The following is a 21,500-nucleotide window of genomic DNA, read 5'->3' as shown; positions in this document are numbered from 1 at the left end:
ACCTGGGCATTTACTCGTGCGCACCTGGAAACGATGTAGTCACGATAACGTGAATGGGCGACTCGCTCGGATGCCAGTCCCGATGGTGTAACAGTGGAAAAGATACCCGCCATGGCTGAAGGCAAAAGACCTGTCTCATCCACCTCGTATCGACAACTCTCTACTACCTACGAACTGAACTGTGTAATCTGAAGCTCCTGTGTTTGCAGAGTACAGAGGATTCTGATTCTATGGTAGATAGGGACCTGAGCTTTGACGGTCGGGCAAAGCCGCAAAAGTAGTCTGACAGTGACACCGCCAATCTGAGATCCGTAGAAGAAATGAAGAATGTAACTATAGACTATCTACCTAGAGCACAGCTAGAAGAAAAATCTTCCCTGTTCTTCCGTGGGGGTTCTAGATCGTGCACCCATTTTTTTACTTTCTGATAGTGAGACAGGGCTGTGGAGTGTCGGCTATGAGACAGGGGATGATGGATGGCCCATAGGCTATTGATTTCCAGGACTTCGATTCTAGTATGGCGCTGTGGGTTTGAATTGGGTTTGATGGGGATGGTACCTGAGAGTCCGGTAATTTCTGCTTTTTAATATTAATGGAGACAGCGAGAGGTAAATTTAGCAATCAATGACATGTATCTAGTCTATCTACTCGGTACCGGACTATGGATTGGATACTTAGACCGATGGTCTGTTCGCCACGGACATGCCTGCTGCCAAGAGATTGAGACGGAGTGATCTGATCACTGGCTGGATTTTTTGATCTCTGGAAGAGATAGGACGAGAGAGTGTGTTACTGCTACCTTTCTTAGGATGTGTGTATCTCAATGTACTCCGTAGTTACCTCTCCATGCATGGCGTCTGCTCAGCAATGTTGACATAGGTACGGAGTAGATACTCGTGGATAAGGTGACGAGGTCTGTGGGGCAAAGACTGTGATGGACTGTGAACCCTGAAAAGGGGGAGCTTATTACCTGGCTGAGGTCTAGAATACTACAGAGCTCAGCCGGTTTCAATGTCGCTGCAATTGTCAGTTGTCAGGGGTCGGATGACTTGAACGTCTAAAATACTTGGTGATGGTTGACAATTGACAAGTCGAGTCTCTGCTCGCAGAAATACCTTAGGCAGAAAATGCTTCTAAGAATAATCGGGAGACCAAGTAAGAAAGATAGCGGTGTATCCACAGTACCTACCTTACAGGGAGCGTCCCAAATACAGTACCGTACCATACACTTCTGTACCAAGGCCCCTGACAACTCGGAATTTGAAGCTTGTTCAACCAACCAAAAGATAGAATTCGTCCATTCCTGTCTCCTGTACTGGGAAACGGACAGAATCCGTACAGTGTCTTACTGTACCCCCACTGGGAGGGGAAAAGCAACATCATCGTCATCGTCCCGCATAGCTAATAAATAATACCTCTCTAGTACCTAGTAATAATAGCATGGTAACAAGAGCTCGACCAAGTTGGCAGCAAGCTTGACCGTTCTTCGATAAGTAGAGGCATTTATATTAGTTAACCAGCATCCCTCTTCTTCTTCTCATCTCTTCTCTCTTGTTTCTCTCTTCTCTGTCAACTACCATCTCCCCACCTACTCTACTGTTACAGTCCCTCAACCGGGAAAAATATGTAGGTGCTCCCCTGTCTTTCCCAAGGTACCTTAACCAACAGTACCTACCTGTACCTCTACCCCTCCCAATTATTACCTGCTTGTTGTATTATTGCCAATGACGGCAGCTTGTCGACATCCTGCTGCCCCTCTGTCAATCGATCGACACTCTCTCCCGTGGCAACTTTTATCTGGATTCTGAACAAAACCCCCTCTTGATCCTCTTCCATACCTGTTTTCCCGCTTAAATCAAGCTTCGTGTCCTCTCTCGCTTTCTGTTCCCGCCCTTTGTGATCCTCTACTTTCCCACCTAAAGACCATCGTCACTAACTCGGCCTGCTTGAGTATTTAGTGAGCGGACTTTGACCACATCGATAAGCTCTGTTCTTCGAGTGGATATCTACGTCTTCACTTCTCTACCTCTAGGATTCACCCGCGACATCATCACTCACAATGGCAGCCAAAGCTTTGCCTAGTCACCTCAGAGCCCCCGCCAACGAGGCCTCTAACAATGGCTCGTTCGGAAAGCACCACGCAAAGTCCCAGTCTCACATGGTAAGTTGATCATCTTGCAGTCGCATTTCCTCTGGTCGCAGAATCAGATCGTGGCACGCGAAAAGCTTTCCGAGTGCTCTAGAATCGCAATTCAGTTTGTGTTGGAAGGAGGTGCTGGAGAGCTGGGCTTGCCTAGTTTCAGCCACAACCACCTACAGTGCTTAAATACCTCACCCTGTCTTGCCTTCAACTTGTGACAGTTCATGCATTGTTTACCACAACAAGCTCTCTCGTTCTGTATCCTTGCCCCCTTTTATCAGCTTTGCTACAACCATTATCCCCATCCATCAAGTTCCCTTATCATTTTAAATTGGATAGCTGCAGCGATAGCCATAGCAACATGCCCCTCTTTTTTTCTTCTGCAAACAAACTGACCCAATTTCCTCGTGCTCAGGCCTTCGAGAATGCCTCCACCAGCGTCGCTGCTTCTCAGATGCGTAATGCTCTGAACGCCCTCGCCGAGACCGTTCCCGATGCCGACGAGAAGAAGCGCTTCGAGGCCGAGATGGACAACTTTTTCGCTCTCTTCCGCAGATTCCTCAACGACAAGGCCAAGGGCAATGTCGTCAACTGGGACCGCATCAACCCTCCTGCGCCCAATCAGGTCGTCGACTACAATGACCTGGGCGCCGAGGCCTCGGTGGAGTTCCTGAACAAGCTGGCCGTCGTCAAGCTCAACGGTGGTCTGGGTACTTCCATGGGTTGCGTTGGCCCCAAGTCCGTCATTGAAGTCCGTGAGGGCATGTCCTTCTTGGATTTGTCCGTTCGTCAGATTGAACACCTGAACCGCACCTACAACGTCAATGTGCCCTTCGTTCTGATGAACTCGTTCAACACCGACCAGGACACCCAGTCCATCATCAAGAAGTACCAAGGCCACAACGTCGACATCATCACCTTCAACCAGTCCCGCTATCCCCGCATCATCAAGGACTCTCTCCTGCCCGCCCCCAAGAGCTTCGACGCTCCTCTGCAGGATTGGTACCCTCCCGGTCACGGTGACGTTTTCGAGTCGCTCTACAACTCGGGCACTCTGGACAAGCTGCTCGACCGTGGTGTCGAGTACATCTTCCTCTCCAATGCCGACAACCTCGGTGCCGTTGTGGATCTCCGCATCTTGCAGCACATGGCTGACACCAATGCCGAGTACATCATGGAGTTGACCGACAAGACCAAGGCCGACGTCAAGGGTGGTACCATCATTGACTACGAGGGCAAGGCCCGCCTGCTCGAAATCGCCCAGGTGCCCAAGGAGCACGTCAACGAGTTCAAGTCCATCAAGAAGTTCAAGTACTTCAACACCAACAACATCTGGATGAACCTCCGCGCCATCAAGCGTGTTGTTGAGGAGAACGAGTTGGAGATGGAGATCATTGCCAACGAGAAGTCCATCCCCGCCGACAAGAAGGGCGAGGCCGACCAGGCCATCTACCAGCTGGAGACCGCCGTCGGTGCGGCCATCCGCCACTTCAAGAACGCTCACGGTGTCAACGTTCCCCGTCGCCGTTTCCTGCCCGTCAAGACTTGCTCCGATCTCATGCTGGTCAAGTCGGATCTCTACCGTCTCGAGCACGGTCAGCTCGTCATGGACCCCAACCGCTTCGGCGGTGTCCCCGTCATCAAGCTTGGATCGGACTTCAAGAAGGTGTCGGATTTCCAGAAGCACATCCCCAGCATTCCTCGCATCGTCGAGCTGGACCACCTCACAATTACCGGTGCTGTCAACCTCGGCCGCAATGTCACCCTGAAGGGAACCGTCATCATCGTCGCCACCGAGGGCAGCACGATCGACATCCCCCCTGGCTCGGTGCTGGAGAACTGTGTGGTCCAGGGAAGCTTGAGAATCCTGGAGCACTAAATGAAACGAGTTTCATTGCATCTCTTCTACCCTTGGTCATTTTTAATTCGCCTCGTATGTCCGGTTGCCGCCATCGTGGTGAGGGGAGTTGCGTCGGGCAGCGTGGGTTAATAGAACTGTGTTAGAAGCGGGTTGACTTCTCCGGGTATTTTGGGTGGTTCGTCGAGATGTCCTGTTGACTGAAATTGCCAGGAAAGCACATTTGTGCCTACGCATTACGCATGGTTCTTGTGGTGTGTGCAAAAACTTATTTGACAGTGCAGCAATTCGTCGGTGTTCTTCTCTTCTTACTGTTATTTAATTTGTGTTGCTTGTGAAGCCACTCCTGGTTGAATGGAGTTTCTCAGCGAGGGTGATTCATTGAGGACTATCTCTTACTGGTGTCGTCCGCTAGCTGGACATTATAATGGCAAATCAAAGTCTTGCACATTTCCGTGGTTAGATGTAGTCTCAATTGTAGCTGCTGTCTGTATTTGCATTCTACTTCTGCAATGTCTCAAAAACGGTAAATCTAAGGGCGTCTCAGATCGCACAAAGACTTTTGTACAAGTGTCTCGTACCACTCGACGACGATCAATCCTGCTGTGAGGCGTAGGAGACGGATCCCGAGTGACTTCAAGCCTGGGGCGATATTGGACTCCCATGGTCCTCGGGATCGAGTTCCTGGTGCTCGGTCACGTCGTTGTCCGAACGTCATGTGGAGGCGAACGCAGGCAAACTGAGACGGACGATGGCCGCATGACTCTAGGTGAGGCCCAGAGAACGAGTTCGTTTCTGACACTGCATCCTGCCGTCCTCTACCCTTGTCAACCCATGCCTCGACATGAATGATCCAACCTCAACACCTCGCCAGATCGTCCCAGGCCGTTTACAGACCTCGCTGACCTCGCCGACATCAGACAGTCCCCCCCAGGGAAGCCAAGTGTCGCCGACGAGTCCATGGAAGAAACGTGTATCGACGGCGTGTCTGGCATGTAAGAAGTCAAAGCGCAAGGTAGTTCACCCCCCAGTCCCCAGGCCCGAGGCCCGTATTTTGGTCTCTAGACCGAATACAGCTCCACCTGGACATGGACATGGACATGGCTAATGGGTGACCTGCAACCAGTGCTCCGGGGTCCCCCCCTGCGACAACTGCCGCGCCTTCAACCGCGTCTGCATCTTCGACGAATCGCTCGACCAGCGGCGGCGCGTCGCGCAGAAACGCACCGCCGAGGAACTGAACTACCACCGGGACATGCTGAACGATCTGTTCCGGGTGATCCGCACCGCCGACGAGCCGCACGCGCTCAAGCTGCTGGAGATCATCCGCAAGAACGCCACGGCGGAGGAGATCCGCGCGTTCATCGACGAGACGCTCATCCGGCTGGACGGGGAGGGCCAGGCGGTGCAGAAGCTCGAGGATGTGCGGCGGACGATCGACGTCGAGGGCGCGGGCCCGTCCTTCCGGCGCAAGGTCATGGATATCCATTATCTGTGTGACGAGGCGCCGTGCAAGGTGCCGGCCAAGCCGTGGACGAGCGTCACCGAGGATGCGGATCTGGTTTCGCATCTCGTCTCGTTGTATTTCACGTGGGATTATCCGTTCCATGCGTTTTTGGACCGCGATGTCTTCCTGGCGCATATGGCGCGGGGAAGGGAGGATTCGGACTTTTGTAGTCCGTTTTTGGTGAATGCGTTGTTGGCGAATGCTTGTGTAAGTGTCTTCACTTTGGGATTGCTGCGGTTGTTGACAAGTGTAGCATTTCTCCGAGTTCTCCGAGGCGTACGTCGTCCCGGGCGACTTGGTGACCAAGGGCGCGGACTTTTTGTCTGAAGCGGAGCGTCTGAGGGAGGAAGAATCCCAAAAGCTCAGCCTGGCGTACCTCCAGGGGACGTTGCTGTTGTATGAAAAGTGTGTGCACCTGTCTTGTGGATGTCCTGCTCTGCTGATGCGATAGATACTCCATCTCCGGGAACGATGACCTCGGATACATCATGCTGCACCAGGCTATCCGGGCCGGCGAGTCGCTTGGACTCTTTGGTCTGAAATGCTTGAAGTTTGACCAGACCACGCCGGAGATGGATGTCTCTATCAAGCGGACTGCCTGGGGTTTGTTTCAGATCGACACGTAAGTTCGATTTCCGACTCTGGGAAAAGATTCTCACAGAATAGGGTGGTGCATACTGGCTTCCTCCGGCCCAGTCTCATAGCCAAAGTCAACGTGGACCGCATCGGTCGAGAGGACGACAGAGCCAGCCTGTGGACGCCGTATCCGTCTCACCGAGCTGCTCGACCGGCCTACCTCAACCAGTACTTTGACGAGTCGTGCAATCTGTGCGAGATTGCGCGCGACATCTCCCGGGTCTTGTTCGCCGACGACCAGAGCAATGCGTCGGCCGCGTATCGGCGCCAGACAAAGGACGATCTGTACGAGCGGCTGCGTCGCTGGCATAACGCCTTACCGGACGTCTTCGATCCCGGACGACGGCCCCCGCCGCATATCATCCTGCTAAGACTGCGGTACTTTACCCTGGTCATCAATCTGTTCTCCTGCAGTTCTTCCGACGACGACACCTCGAGCCTCGCGTCCGATGCGCCCAAAACCCCCGAGAGTCCGCCACGACAGAGTCCTATTAGCAAATACAACGCTTGGGAGATCACGCAGTCGGCCGCTCGGGGCATCTCGTCGCTGACACGGCTGCATCGGCGCGAGTACGGCATGAGCCGGGCGCATCACTTCGCCATGTACGCGATCAATCTGGCCCTGTTCGCGATGCTGGAGCAGGAGTCCTTTGATATCCTGGACTCGGACTTTCTATCGCTCGCCAGTTCCTTCTCGATCATTGCGAGTCGGTCGTACCTCGGTCGGAGCCTGTTCCATCTGTTCCGACAGTCGGTCCGGGCCAAGTCGCAGGGGCGCCGCATTCGCCAGTCGAGTGCGGTCTCGGACGAGCTCAAGGATCTGTTTGATGAGGAGACCCCGATGAAGGAGCAGACGCGCTGGGATGAGTATGCCGAGGGGCTACAGAAGCTGAACGAGGATGAGCGATACCATGGGCCCGGGGAGGGGGAACATGGGCTACAGGATTATCCGGGACTGGGACTCTTCGATATGCTGGATCGCTACGAGAGCCTGAGTTTAGGAAAGGACGAGATTGTCCCTGAACGGCGTAAGCCGAGTGAGTGTTGATGTTGATCTGGCTGCGACGTTGATACATCACTACTCTGTCCGCGGTAACATGGATGAGTGAGCCAAGGGCGGCATCAGGAGGAAAACAGAGGGAATCATGTATATTGGGCAACCGACGACGATCGCAAAAGCAATAACCGACTAATTGGATGCATTTACCACGGTACAACGGTACAACAGAGGGAGTATCTAGTAAGGAGGACACGCACGGAGCGCGCCTTTGACGTCACATTATCATTCTGCGGATGACCCACCAAAGCAACTCCCATGTCACAACGCCGTGGCGAAAACTGTTCTTATGAGTTCATCCACCCCAAGCTGTCTGAAGCTGTGCTCTTCAGCTTGGGTTGCTCGACATTCTGACCAGGATATATTTTTTGATTACTTGAAAGAAACTCACTGCTTACCTCGACAAGCCTTGACAAGACACGACACGACACTATTCGCATGGATTGTCCGAAACAAGGAACCTCTCTGATGCGAATGAATCCCTAGCTTAGCGCCTGTTCGTCGATATATCTGCCATGGAAGACTTTTCCGAGATCTACCCCTCCGTCGAACTGAATCCTACCGAGAGTAACGGCGTCAGCTTTGAACCCGACCAGCCCGCTCGGGATGGTCTCTCATCCGCAGTACACTGGCCAGGGCTGCCCTTAAGCCCTGGCACACCACAATCTGGCTACTATCTATATCCCAATCAATACGAAAGGAGGCCGCCTCCATATCCGCATCGGTCCTCCAACTCTTCGTCTGGAAGGGACGGTCCTGGCGCGGGCGCGGGTGCGGGTGTGGCCAAGGTACCGATCCCCCGAGCTGCGCCGTACAGCATCCATTCGCAGCGTCGCCGGTCGGCGCGAGCCTGCGAGCCTTGCCGACAGCGGAAGATCAAGTGCGACGGCAACAAGCCTGTCTGTCGACAGTGCCACGAGCACAATGTCACGTGTTCCTATCTGGATGTGAAGCGCGTGCGGGATCAGAAGCAGTTGGAGGTTTTGGCCCGCCGAGTCAAGGAGTATGAGAGTTTACTGCGGGACTTGGAGATGGAGGTGGACGCGGCCTCTGCACGACGCATTAGGAGGACTCTAAAGACCTCCAAGGGCGACAACGACAATGACGGCGCGCTATCGGACGGTTCCAGCTCGTCGGTCGGGTCGCTCAACGCTATCGATCTGGTCGAAGAGGATCTGAACCGGAGCCACAAGACGCGAGCGACAGGGTACTTTGGGAAAAACTCCGAGGTGACCTGGATGCAGAAGCTGGAGGACGAAGCCGAGAACCGCAGTCGCATGTTCGACGGTAACTTCGAGACCCTGGGTCTGGAAGAGCAAGAACAGCCGCAGCAAAAGAACGATGTCCCCATCGCGACGATGAGCTACCACCTCGATGATCTGAACATCCCGCTCATGGACGATGTCGATCCGTATGACTTGCCGCCGAAGGAACTCGCGGACCGGTTCTTTGCGGCGTACATGGAGTCGGTGCATCCGGCGTTCGAGGTGATCCGGAAGACTATTTTTGTGACCCAGTACCGGCAGTTCTTCAGTCAGCCGTCCAAGCCGCCGAGACGATGGCTGGCGATATTGAACATGATCTTTGCCTTGGGTTGCCGGTATTCTCTCTTGTTGAACGATGCAGCCGGCGTCGGAAGCGATGAGGACTGGGACGACCTCGTCTACTTTAACCGCGCACGGAAACTGTGTCTGGGCGAGACCGCGCTGTTCGAACATACAGATCTACAGCAGATCCAGGTGGAGATCCTGGTGGCCCTGTATTTGCTAATCTTGGGCCAGATCAACCGTGCCTCCAACTTTGCCAGCATGGCCTTTCGCTCCGCGCTTTCGCTAGGAATCAACCTGCGGTTTGAAGACGATCGGACGCATCACGCGTCCAAGGAAGCCCGCAGCCGGCTGTGGTGGTCCATCTACGTGATCGAGCATATCCTGACGGCCACGACGGGGCGCGCCTCCTGCGTCAGCGAAAGCCTCAGCGCGGCGCCGCTCCCCATCCCCTTTGAAGAAGAAAACTTTGACAAACCCCATGTCCTCCGCCTCTTCCAGAACCCATCGCTCCGGGCCAGCCACCTCAAGCTCACTCTTTTCGAGACAGACAAAGAAGCGCAGTCGAAAGCGCAGTGGCTTGCCAGCTGCGAGCCCAGCCCCTCGCTCTTCTTTCATTGTCTGGTCGACCTCTCCACTATCACCCAGGCCGTCATCAACAAAATCTACAGCATCCAAGGCCTCCGCGACACAGCCTCCCAACTCGAACAGCGTGTGCGCAAATACTCCGCGAACCTGGACACCTGGCTCGCCCAGCTACCTCCGGTCTACCGCTTCACCTCGCACCCGCACCCACACGACACCCTGCATCTCCCCGACGACGCCTTCATGCGCGAACGCGTCTGCCTCGCAATCTCCTACTACAGCGCCCGGATAACCATCAGCCGACCCTGTCTCACCCATGCACACCCCAAGTCCCCCAAGGACCCTTCCTCAAAGGAACCGTCCTCCCCCTCCTCCCCTTCCTCCTGCCCAGACGCAGCCCTCAACCCCAACCCGAAAACAACCACCCGCTCAACCTCCACCACCACCACGACCACCACCACCACCAACGAGCCCACCAGCGGCCCTACCAACAGCAGCGCGCCCAGCATCAGCAGCGGCACCACAAGCAGCAACACCACCGGCAGCAACCGCCGCACAAACCTCTCCGCCTCCTGCCTCCGCTCCGCCTGCACCCTCATCTCCATCCTCCCCGACGCCCCCGACCCAGCCTGGCTCCTCCGCTTCTCCCCCTGGTGGAGCATCCTCCACTACATAATGCAAGCAACCACCGCCCTCCTCCTGGGGTTGTCATCCTCCGCCCCCCTCCCCTCCACCCCCGTCCCCAACGCCGCAACCTTCGGCCCCGCCCCCGACACCGCCGCCGTCATCCGCTGCACCAAGAAATCCCTCCGCTGGCTGCATGCCATGGGGTCCGTCAATGCCGCGAGCCGGAGGGCCTTCGTCCTCTGCGATAGCTTTATGCGGCGCATTGCGCCCAGTTTGGGGGTCGAGGTGGGTGATTTGCCCGATGTGGCGGGGTTGCCTGCTTCGTCTACGCCGACCGTTGCGAATTCGAGTTCGGGTTTTATGCCGGGTGGGAATGGGAATGGCGATGGTAACGGCAATGGAGGAGAGGCGGTGGATGGCGTGTGGGGTTGATCCTGTTACATACCTAGCCCGGATGGATATGCTTTTGTTCTGGTTAAATTTGTTACTCGCGTAAATGTATGAAGCATCCGATGGGATGAAATGGATTGAGAGTGATATCAGAGGTATATTACTAGCCACTAACCTAACTAATAACAAATTGAATTACATGACTGGAACTGGGGCCTGCGCAAACGTATGAATAGATGCATCGCCGTTTACACAATCCATAGACATGGGTAGAATATCATCATGAAAGAAGACATGGAACAGACAGGTAGTCGAGGAAAGGAAGCGAAGACGAATTCACAACAATGACAATTAAAACAAAAGCCGGGCCGAAGAAAATGATATCGAAACTTGAAACGTGCTGAAACTGAAGGAACAAATTACATCTGCTGAGGCATATGTGGCGACATGTGTGGGGGCATCTGTGGGTGCATCTGTGGATGCAGCTGCGGCGTCATCTGCGCCAGCTGATGAGGTATGAGGTAGGCGCGCTTGCGCGGGTCGTTCGCGTCCATGGGCGCACCGCGCTTCTGCGACGGATTCAACATCATGGGATCCGACGGCTGGTGTTGTTGGTGGGGATGCTGTTGCTGGTGGCCATGTTGATGTGGGCTCGCGAGAGCATGCGCGTGCGCGTGTAGGTGCGGAGACGCCTGGTGCTGAAGATGCTGAGGCTGAGGCTGAGGTGATGGCTGGACGTGGTGCTGAGGCTGGACGGGAATCTGAATTTGAGATTGAGCCGGGGCCTGTGACTGCGCTTGTGGTTGCGGCTGGGCTTGAGCTTGAACCTGCGCCTGAACATGTCCCTGTCCCTGTCCCTGCCCCTGCCCCTGTCCTTGTACTTGGCCCTGTCCTTGGGCTTGCGCCTCTGCCTCTGCTTTGGCTTGAGCTTCGGCTTCGGCTCGCTTGCGTGCTTCCACGTCGGCCTTGCGAGGACGACCGCGTGGCCGGCCAGTGCCGCCCGGTTTCGTGGTGGATGGCTTGCGCGGTGTTTTGGGTTTGGGGGTTGTGCCTGGGGCTGTCTCTGACTTACGGGGACGTCCACGGCCTCGTTTCACAGGGACGGCAGGGACAGTACCATCGGGGCCAGGAACCAGGGCAGGACCCGGAGCGGTAGCTGCCCCAGGGGCAGCGTTGGGACCGGGACCGGGAACGGCTGTGCCGGCCGGAGCACCGCCAGCGGCGGGAGGGGCAGGTGCATTCGCAGCGGTCGAAGCGGATTTCTTAGGCTTAGGTTTTGGAGGCTGTGTTCCATCGGGCAGGGGATTCTTCCGTGGACGGCCGCGCTTCCGGGGTGTAGGAGCAGGTTGCTGTGAAGCACCTGGAGCAGCAGGGTCCGCCACGCCCGCTGGACCCGCTGGACCCGCCGGACCCTGCTGTTGGCTCTGAGCCTGGCCTCGGGCCTGCGATTGACCTTGGCTTTGGCTTTGACCCTGGTTCTGGCCTTGGACAATTGTGGGCTTCTGCAACTGATTATGCAACTGAGCTTGTGGTTGAAACTGGGGCTGAGGCTGGACTTGAGGATAGGGTTGAGCCTGCGCCTGCGCCTGAGCGTGAGCTTGAGTATGAGCCTGAGTATGGGCCTGTGTCTGCGGATGATGCGGATGCTGAGGCACGAACTGAATCGGTGATGGAGCCTCAGGACGATAGGTGGGTTGTGTTGGTTGCGTTGTTCCGTTGATCTTGCCCGCAGTGGCCACAGGAGACGCAGAAGCTGCAGCTGCAGCGGCAGCGGCCTTGGACTGCCTAACACGCTTCTTCGTCGGTTTTGTTTCCTCCTTTTTGGATTCTTGAGCTGCAGGCTTTGCTCCTCCGCTCAAAGTAGCCGGTGGGATTGATGGCGTCGCTTGCTTTTGCTGTGGCTGCTGATGGAGCTGATGCGCCTGCTGCGCCTGCTGCGCTTGAGCTTGCTGCGTATGTTGCTGTGCCTGCTGGGCGTAGAGATTCGGCTGCTGGGATTGCCTCTGATGTTGCTGGGCTTGCTGCTGAGCCTGGCGATGCTGCTGCAAAGCTTGGTGCACTGCTTGTTCGTGCGGTTGTTGAGACTGCTGCGTTTGTGTCGCTTCTTGGCGGTTGTGCTGCTGAGTCTGCTGAGGCTGCTGCTGAACATGCTGTGCCGGCTGTGTTGGCTGTACCTGTGTCTGTTGTGCTTGCTGTGCCTGCGCCTGTTGAGCCTGTTGAGCCTGCTGGTACCGCTGATACGGATACTGTTGGAACTGATGCTGCTGCGGTTGGTGCGCCTGATACCGTGACTGCTGAGCTTGCTGTTGCTGTTGATAAGTCTGCTGAGCTTGCTGCTGCTGATAAGTCTGCTGCGTCTGCTGGTACGGCGATGCCTGCGCCTGTTGCTGTTGAAACGGAGACGACTGATGCTGTTGGTACGGAGACGCTTGCGCCTGGGCCTGTTGATACGGGGTCTGCTGTGAGGATTGCGGATACTGTGGTTGCTGCTGCTGTTGCGCTTGCTGGTACTGGTGCTGAGTTTGCTGAGGTTGAGCAGTCGCAAGCATGGGCGACGCGGCAGCAGGCGAAGTCACAGACGGATGTGTATGAGATGTCTGTCGATGCTGGAGATGTGGATGTTGTTGCAACCTCTCGTAAGATTGCTGCGGAGACGAAATACTCATTGCTTGAGCATGTGGCGACATGGCGGCTTGAGGGTTCATGGCGGGGTGCGGACGAAAGTTTGCCATGGGATTCATGTTCCTCTGCAGACTCTGTATCTGCGAGAGATACGGATCTTTCAATTGACCGACGGAGTCGGTTTGCCTGGACAAAAGATCCGAAGTACCCTGAGGCGCATAATGACCGTAGGTGCCATAGCCACCTCCCGCGGTGAACCCAACCATCGACCCCGACGACGAGGGAGTCATCTTCCTCAGATCAGGCGAATTACTCGCCAGATCTGACTGCTGCTGGCCCCGGAGCAGGGAACTGTTGGCAGCAATGCCATTGCTGCCATGGGCTGAATGCGCAGCGGCCCCGCTCAGCGAAGGCGATTGCAGATTGTGCTGCTGCTGGGGAAGGGGATTTTGCTGTGATTGACGCTGATGATGATACTGATGACCCCCGTATCCCATCATCTTGATTGAATTTTCCTTTGGAATCCCTGACGAGGAGTCCGCTGTATCGAGATGAGCCAAGGACGCTGTCTCTCAGCAGGACATGTGACCACCGCGTCTCGAACCAATAATAACAATGACGCGGGTTGGTGATGATGATCACAGGGGACTCAACCACAGATAATTGTTGAGGATGGGTTCACAGATAGAATCTCAGTAGTGAAGGTATCTCAAGAAGTAACAATTGGGTTCGATAAAAACAAAAGCAGGTGGTGATTATGTTCTGCCAACTCTTGTCTGGTCTGATTATGGCTGTGAACTGTTGTGGCCTCAGGCCGTCACTACGGCAGGCGGGTTCGACCCAGTGGCGCAGTGGTTGGGCAAGTTGAGAGCAATAATAATACACGAGAAAAGGCTGTCAGGATGAATTAACCCAGCACAGCAAGAGCACAAGGGGGTATTGGGGCAAGAAAGAAAGCAGAAAAATAACAGCAATGAGGAGCAGAAGGGAATTCTGATGAAATCAACGCTGAACAACGGCCAAGACGATGGATGTTTGGGGATCGCGAGATGGACTGTCGGCGTTGTTCTTTTTTTTATTTTTTATTTTCCATTTTCTGGATTTTGGATTTTTTTGGGGGGCTCCGCATCACGTGATTTCGCGTCTACTTGGCCCTTCTCAAATCACCAGTCGTCGCGAGGATGAGTCACCCAGGATTATATGCCCTGTCTAAGTGCAGGAGAGAGAGCAGTTGCTTTGAATACGGAGTAGACAGCTGTAGATTGAAGGAAGCAGTCTGTCATGCAAAGATATCAGGCAGTCCGATGATGCTGGCACTACCCCATAGAGATCGAGAACTACCGAGCTAAAATAATAATAAAAATAAAGAGGACAGGAAAATTTAAATCAATAAAATAATAAAATGTGGAAAATCGATGGATAATAATAATAATATTCTCGATAGGCCCATTATTTCCTCCACCTAATAGTTTATTTCTTGCAGATTAAGTTTATAATATATTATTATTGATCGAGATCTGTTCCATATAGATAATTGTTTATTAGTACTCCGTATACTTTCTATCAATCCACATGTCCCCTTATATAACCAGAATAATACATATATCAAGCAGCCTTCCCAACATCCTTATCCTCCTCCTTCATCTTCAAATCTGCCAAACATGGCGCAAAAAACAGCTTCCCTGACACCACGCCCTTCAACGTCCCAATACTCACCACCATCCATAAAACCACCACACAGAGCGAAATAATCTGCCACAAGTCAGTGACTTGCTCTCTTCAATAGACAAATGGATGAAGTACCGTTCCGAGCATTTTGAAAAATTCTGACGGCAGCTCTCGACCCATTTGACAGGTACTTGCAGCAAAGACCCCGAGCGGGAATGTGAACCCCCACCAGCCGATATTAAAAGGAAAGCTGCGACATCTAGCGATAGAAGCAGACGCGAAGAACAGCCAGACCAGGCCGAACGACCAAAGAATGAGGGCGACAAGGAACCCGAGCGTGTAGAAGGTCGGGCCGGACGAGGCTTCCAGTGTATGTGTCTGCGCGAAGATGGTTTGGGCGGATTTGCCTAGTTTCATTGCTCTGTTGGTGACATTAGTATTTGAAATGGAGACGATGAAAACAAAACTCACCCATAACCGCCCTGACCTAACGGTCCCAGGGGCAGGAAAACGCTGACGATGACGGCCTTGGGTGGGAGCTTGTGGAGGGTCAGGCGCTGGAGGTAGATTACTATGACCATCATGGCGAGGGGGACGCCAATGCCCCAGAGGACATAGCTGACGAGMACCGTCCATAAGGCATGTTGAGGGTTGGGGAGGACGTCAGCGACGATGGCGCCTGAGGAGGCTGCAACGATGCAGCTTACGATTGGAAGGAGCCAGATGGCAGTCATGGAGGAGAGTTGCGTTTCGTTTCCGTGGGCCATGCTGTAAGATTTCTGAGTCACGCATTCGGATAGGTGTGGGAGGAAGTGAAGGCATACAGCAAGAAAGGCAACGACAACGCCGTCACCACCGAAAGTATCGCGTCGAGAATCCATAAACCCCAGGCAAAGTTTCGGGTCCATTCACCCCACGCTGGGACGCAAACGAAACAAAACATGTTGATAATTGTAGTCAAACCCATGGGGAATGTCCCAATGAACATTGACTGCACGGGATGCACGATCATGGCCCCGAAGATCTCCGGATACAGTGCATATCGCAAGAAGCTGATGATGCATCCGGTGACGAAGAGGAAGACATTGATAGCGAAGATGACAGTAGAGCTCCAGTATAGCCATGGAGCATTGTAGGGGAGTGTATTTAAAAGAATTGATACAATGCCTGTGCCCATTGTGACCGAGAACCATCTATTCACAGTTAGTTGTTTCTTCGCTTGTAATGGGAGCAAGGTGCGTACGAAGGGGTGAAGTTTCGGACGATTCTCCTCCAGCCCACATCATGTTTTGTGAGCTGGGCTTGTGTTTGAGAATTTGTATTAGAGCAGCTCATTATGCTGGTGAAATTCGATTTTGAAGAAGTTGACGATAATGAATCGAAGTAAGGATGGTCGCCACCGCTGTGAGGCACCGAGACTCAATCCAGCGAAGAATGCTGTAGATATACCCCACGACGCCGGGTTTCAGGCTTCGAAAGTTACTGCTTAACGCCGTGTTTATTGCTTTCTGAGATCAGCTCTATATAGCCCAATTTACACTTCATTGTCTTCTTCGACTTGCCGACTGAGTCATCATCGGTTAGCCGGTACACAGAGAAGTCAATTCGGCCGATAAATCCATTCTGTTATGTCAAGCCAGAGCTATTTTTATCAGGCAATCAATCCAATCGATGTCGCACTCTTTTTCCTGAATTCAAAGACAGTGATAGCCCACAGTAGAGACATTGCGTGCATAGCTTCAGTTGGTGTGCCAGTCATTTATATATAGTATGCTTAATAGCTCTGAACAAACAAGCTCATCTCATCATTCATGAAGTAAGTAAATAGGAATAAACATACAAATCAGAAGTAAACTTCGTACATCCTAACTCTACTGCTTCCTCTCTCCTCCAATGCTTGCCAAAGTATCCTTCGTGCTATTGCCCACACTGTTTGTCGTCTGTCCCAGCCCCTGCCCAGCACCAGACACAGTGTCTCCGAGTCCTTGGGTGGCTCCGCCGACTGTCTCTCCGAGTCCCTTGGTCGCGCCACCAACAGTTTGTCCAAGGCCACCGACAGTGTTACCGACGGTGTTTGTGAGGCCGCCAACGGTGTTGCCTAGAGTAGTTCCAAGACCACCGAGGAGGCCAGCTGTCAGTCTCGATCAGCCTGAATCTTGTGCAAGAGATAGAGGTACGGGAGCATACGGTTTTGGTTCTGGTTTTCAGACATTTCGGTATGATGATGATGGTAGTGGTGAAGTGTTCAGATTCAGAAATTTCTTTGGATTGTTGGTAAGGAGTAGGGAGTAGGAAGTAGTAGTCCTGTCAGCTAGAGTCTATCAGCTTGATTATATACCAACAGGAACATGCACAGGCACCATACGTCAGCCCTGACCCAGCAGCCGGGATGGATATCCAGACAGCAGCGCCGGGGAATAACTGCCAATGAGACCATGGTGCGCTGCTGGGACTGACGCGTCCAACTTCCATGGTTGATATCATCGCACCGCGTGTCATGTAGAGTGGGGTTGGTGGCGATTAAGGTACATCATGCAAGAAAGGTAGTATTGTTTATTTGGCGTAGATGACAGCTACCGTTGTGGATGCTCTTACTTTAGTTGATATCAGGATGAGTATCTCAGATCTTGTCTTAGGACTGATCTAGGTATTGATCGCGATGATGTCATATATCCCAACCGCACAGCCCAGGTCATTTTCATATCGCAAGTGATTGATTCCTGTTTTGAATTCATCATTGACATATTACCGATAATGGGTATAGAATTGCAGCAGAGACAGAGGAATATAACTGATCGAATTTGATTACCAAATTTATCTGCTCGTCTGCTGTTTAGAGGAGGCGTTTTGTCGGAGGATATGGAGAGATGAACACTCCGATGTTGAGACCACCTTGTTATCATGCCCATTGAATTCCTGGAATATTACTAGGCTGTGTTAGTCTATATGGAAGTGATGGCTTTGCAGTATAACTCTCAAGTCCTCAACCAGAGGCTCACAACAAGATCTACATGTCTTCTTTAAGCCAGAAGCCTAATGAACAACGTTTCTCTCCCCTAAACATCCATACACTTCCCTTCCGGCAACTGACTCGACAACAGAGGATCCTCTATTATGTCATACCGTCAACCGACCTGGACTTCAAGTGCATACTATACTTTTCTTAATGGTGCAGAATTTCGTGTTGCCTCTCTGAATACAGAGGAATGATAAGAGTAAAGAGAGAACAGGGTGTCTTGTCTACTAAGTACAAATATTTGTATTTCACATAGTATGGACTTTACATATTCCCAATAGCCAAATTACACACCTTGTGCCTAATTTCATAAAGAAAACATCCCATTCCAAAGATATTATGACACATAAAGCTGAAAAGCACAAGTTCGTCAAAATCTGCTACGTTAATGCTGGACAACGTGATCAAGTCTGGGTCTCTTCCTCCGCCTCCTCTGTATCCAATTTGTCTGCAGATTCCTGGGTAAGTGTGTTAGATTCAAACCCCGAATCTGATTCGTCTGAGTGGTATGCAGCATAGCGGTTCATGTATCTCCAAAGCCCCCCAAGCAAGTCCATTTCGTCCTTCTCGCGTATCCATTCCCGAAATTCTTCTCTTGAGACAGGAGGGTCGTCGTATGTGAAGTCAACACCATATCCCTGCAGCTCGTCCTGGATATTGTCGAGAGTCTCAAACGTGCAGCGGGCGTCCCAAAGCTCCTTCTCGGTGCCTTGAAACGCGTATGCGGGGATTTTGGCGTGCACCCTGGGAAGAGACTTTCGTACTTTGGACGCATGTTCTCCGAATTGCACTAACCACTCTTCGTCACGCTTTTCAATACAGTTGTATTTGGCCTTCACGCGGACGAGCGTCCAGAAGTCGAGCACTAATAGCTCCAGATTCGGTGCAAGGAGTGTGGCCGCGGCGGCCTCGGGCGATTCAGGTACAATGTTGTGCAATGAGAGTTTGAGAACTCTCAGATTCGTGTAGTTTCTCAGGTCGAAGAGGCCAACGCAGCTGTACCCGGGCAGGTGGACCTGAATTGACTTCAGCGTCTTCTTGTGACGGTTGAGGGCCGCTTCGAGGTTGGCGTAGCTCCAGATGATGTAACAAGCATACGGGCGACTGTATGTAAAGGCAAAATGCTCGAGTCCGGTGAACCAGGTCAGGATCTCCTGCAGTAGTCGTGGGCTCTGGCTGAATCCGTTGAACTTCGCGGTCTTGATAACAGGGAGTGTTCCGTTTTCATTCTTTGCACTGTCAGCTCTATTGACGTTGTGGAATGCACGTGCATATATCCACTGCTCACCTGAGTGTCGAGAAAATCTGCAACGTTTCCAGGAATATTGTCTCCCAGCGCAGCCATTCTCACGGCCCAGACATCTCGCCTTCGTATCTTCGATGCATCTCGAGGGGGTACAATGCAGTCACCAGCCCGGATCTCCTCCACAGTCTCCATCTGTATGGCTTTCAGGAGTAGCAGCCACGTTAACGGATGGCCGTTGCTTCCCGAAACTTCGAAGACGCGCACGCGATGAAGCAAAGACACCAGCTTGCTGATCGTTTTGAATGTCTTTTGCTGAAAGGCTCCTTGTCCGAGGTAAATTTGGAAGGACTGGCACGTGGCTTGCAATTCGGGGTAGAAGGACAGAGTCTGTAACAGTCCTTCAGTCGGTTTGCTGACAGGATCAAGATCTGGCGTGCCCAGCTCGATGCGGCGGTACAACACATGTCGAGCAACGAGGTTGAATCTCTTGCACGTGAGAGCAATACAGAGGCCTGTCTCATAGTCCATAATCTTGTCGATGTCGTCTTCCCACGGATGGATGGCTTCGAAGAAGATCATTTCGAGTATCTCGACGGGGAAATCCAGGATTTCGACCGCCATTTTGGCGTCGAGTACGTGCTATCGAGGTTCTGAGCACGATAGCTGGGGAGAGAGATGAAGGATGGTTAGTGAGAGAGGTGTCAAATCTGTGAGATTACATACCCATAACTATTAGACTGCCTCAGGCTCAATACTGCCTTGAAATTCACTGATGGCTTCATTTCACTGAGATTTTCGTTAGTATCAGTTTTGTTGACGGAGGTTGCCTGGAAAGTCGATTCATTAAATGGAGACTGCCGTCAAATCAAGGTGCTTAACCTCTATGGATATGGCCTAATTGACAGCCCGGAAATAAACAAGGCATCTTCAATTTGGCGTGTCTTTGAGAGAGACAAAAGAGGACGTGTAGAGCATCTACCTACTGTGCGAGACCTAGACGAGGTCACATGGGACAATCGCCACAACAGCAAGCAAGGTTGAGTTGATGACCTGCAAGAAAGAAAGGCTATGTGGGTATCACTGCTAGTTCTCTCCATCAAGGACGCTTGAGGTCGAGGCAATTGCTTTGTAGCAAGCCCATCAGGATCTGTTGAGAAGAGTACAGCTCTCCTCTTGTCCTTGTCAGAAATTCGACATTAACCAGTTATACATGCCGTGTTTCTGCTGCTCAATTCTATACTCGTCAGCAATAATATATCAATATTGGGTTCAAGACAGGAAATCATCGCTTCTGATAGGAAACTTTTGTTGACATTGTTCCAGAATCCAGAAAAACCCCTAATGATGAATTATTTGTTAATATGAGTGAGAGTCTGATACATCCATAAAGCCATAAGGATAGTGATGATTCTTAGAGTATTTACTTTCTTACCCCTGTTGTTATGAGAATCTGTTTATCTCAGGCCTTGCTACAGCTATACAGCTCCTAGGCCTATGGCGGAGGAATTCAACCCACAAGTGGAGTCATCTCTCATCACCCCAGAGCCACAAGTGGATTAAATTGATTCAGCTTCATCTACTCATTCTGACCATAGACCAGCATCTCTCAGATCATCTTGATCTATATAGCATAGAATCTAAAGTTCATAACACCATCCATAGATCCTAGCGACATCAACATTCTCGCACACTTTCTTGCCTTCAACCAAATCCCTTCACCTCCCCTCCACTAGCAAACATCCTCATTCTTTGCGTCTCCACCATCCTGCTAATAGCAGAGAAAGTCTTCACGTATCTAGAAAACAACCCAGCAGCAATCAAAACCTTAGTCCTCTGTGGCGGAATCGGCCATTCCACACCTCATCTCTACGAAGCGATCGCCAACGATCCATGCTACGCGCACCTCCTCCCGGAGATTGACGGACTGCCAGAAGCACAGGTCCTCCACCGCATTCTCATGCGGTGTTTCGATGCACCGCGGATCCAGAGCTCATGCCGTGTTCTGATAGAAGACCGCTCGACGAACTGCGGCGCTAATGCGACTGAAACGAGGAGGGTTCTTGAGGAGATGCAAAGGCTGCCGGGGGGAGTTTGTGGTGTATCTGTATGTCAAGACCGGCTCGGGGTCGCCTATTTGCCATCTTCTGGTCAGTCTGCTGGCAAGAGATTATGAAAGATGGCTATCTGAGGTGGGAGCAGCCGGTTTGCCCAAAGAGTTTCTGTATGACCTGTTGAACTATGTTGCGGGGGTGGCGGCTCATTAGCCTATGCATGAGTACTGGGGGAAATGCACATTCCACTTGCATGAGGCAGAGCAAGAGTGCTATCGCCGTCACTTTATGGTTGATTGATTGCTGTTGTCTGATGTTGTTGTCTGGTGATGTATTGTGCTTATTTTTCTAGTTGTGTTTGTTCAGTTCCTTCTTTGGGATTGTGGATGACTTTAAGTTTGTTCTCACCTCTTTCTTTTACTGCTCTCATCCTCCACCTCCTCTCTCTGCTTTCTCTTTTCTTTCTATTTGCTCTCACTTTGCTCTCACTTTGCTCTTGCTTACTCCCTAGCTTGCCTGCCACCCTACTGCAATACAAGAACCTAGAGTA

At 52.4% G+C, this 21,500-nt stretch overlaps 7 protein-coding genes across 7 annotated transcripts; 3 read left to right on the top strand and 4 right to left on the bottom strand.

The window, feature by feature from the left end:
- Positions 1-2,059: 2,059 nt before the first annotated feature.
- On the top strand, positions 2,060-4,019 carry ugp1 (UTP glucose-1-phosphate uridylyltransferase; the record flags this gene model as incomplete). Its single annotated transcript, XM_043271318.1, has 2 exons — positions 2,060-2,161; positions 2,556-4,019. 2 exons carry the CDS (start codon positions 2,060-2,062, stop codon positions 4,017-4,019), a joined length of 1,566 nt encoding a protein of 521 aa, XP_043127253.1.
- An 823-nt stretch (positions 4,020-4,842) lies between these two features.
- Positions 4,843-7,189, top strand: Aspvir_008141 (uncharacterized protein; the record flags this gene model as incomplete). Its single annotated transcript, XM_043271317.1, has 5 exons — positions 4,843-5,013; positions 5,125-5,712; positions 5,759-5,910; positions 5,957-6,127; positions 6,172-7,189. 5 exons carry the CDS (start codon positions 4,843-4,845, stop codon positions 7,187-7,189), a joined length of 2,100 nt encoding a protein of 699 aa, XP_043127252.1.
- A 524-nt stretch (positions 7,190-7,713) lies between these two features.
- Positions 7,714-10,389, top strand: Aspvir_008140 (uncharacterized protein; the record flags this gene model as incomplete). Its single annotated transcript, XM_043271316.1, has 1 exon — positions 7,714-10,389. The coding sequence occupies one exon, from the start codon at positions 7,714-7,716 to the stop codon at positions 10,387-10,389; it is 2,676 nt and encodes an 891-aa protein (XP_043127251.1).
- Positions 10,390-10,766: 377 nt separating this feature from the next.
- Aspvir_008139 (uncharacterized protein) lies at positions 10,767-13,469 on the bottom strand (the record flags this gene model as incomplete). Its single annotated transcript, XM_043271315.1, has 1 exon — positions 10,767-13,469. The coding sequence occupies one exon, from the start codon at positions 13,467-13,469 to the stop codon at positions 10,767-10,769; it is 2,703 nt and encodes a 900-aa protein (XP_043127250.1).
- A 1,105-nt stretch (positions 13,470-14,574) lies between these two features.
- Aspvir_008138 (TDT family transporter) lies at positions 14,575-15,972 on the bottom strand (the record flags this gene model as incomplete). Its single annotated transcript, XM_043271314.1, has 5 exons — positions 14,575-14,721; positions 14,773-15,058; positions 15,109-15,405; positions 15,462-15,830; positions 15,881-15,972. 5 exons carry the CDS (start codon positions 15,970-15,972, stop codon positions 14,575-14,577), a joined length of 1,191 nt encoding a protein of 396 aa, XP_043127249.1.
- A 536-nt stretch (positions 15,973-16,508) lies between these two features.
- Positions 16,509-16,849, bottom strand: Aspvir_008137 (uncharacterized protein; the record flags this gene model as incomplete). The annotated part of the gene is made up of 2 exons (XM_043271313.1): positions 16,509-16,768; positions 16,825-16,849. The coding sequence occupies 2 exons, from the start codon at positions 16,847-16,849 to the stop codon at positions 16,509-16,511; spliced, it is 285 nt and encodes a 94-aa protein (XP_043127248.1).
- A 1,208-nt stretch (positions 16,850-18,057) lies between these two features.
- Aspvir_008136 (uncharacterized protein) lies at positions 18,058-19,520 on the bottom strand (the record flags this gene model as incomplete). The annotated part of the gene is made up of 2 exons (XM_043271312.1): positions 18,058-18,882; positions 18,942-19,520. 2 exons carry the CDS (start codon positions 19,518-19,520, stop codon positions 18,058-18,060), a joined length of 1,404 nt encoding a protein of 467 aa, XP_043127247.1.
- Between the last annotated feature and the right edge of the window lie 1,980 nt (positions 19,521-21,500).

This window comes from Aspergillus viridinutans (genome assembly GCF_018404265.1).
Source record: "Aspergillus viridinutans IFM 47045 DNA, scaffold_6, whole genome shotgun sequence".
NCBI classification, from domain to species: domain Eukaryota; kingdom Fungi; phylum Ascomycota; class Eurotiomycetes; order Eurotiales; family Aspergillaceae; genus Aspergillus; species Aspergillus viridinutans.
This window is presented reverse-complemented; position numbering and strand designations above follow the sequence as displayed.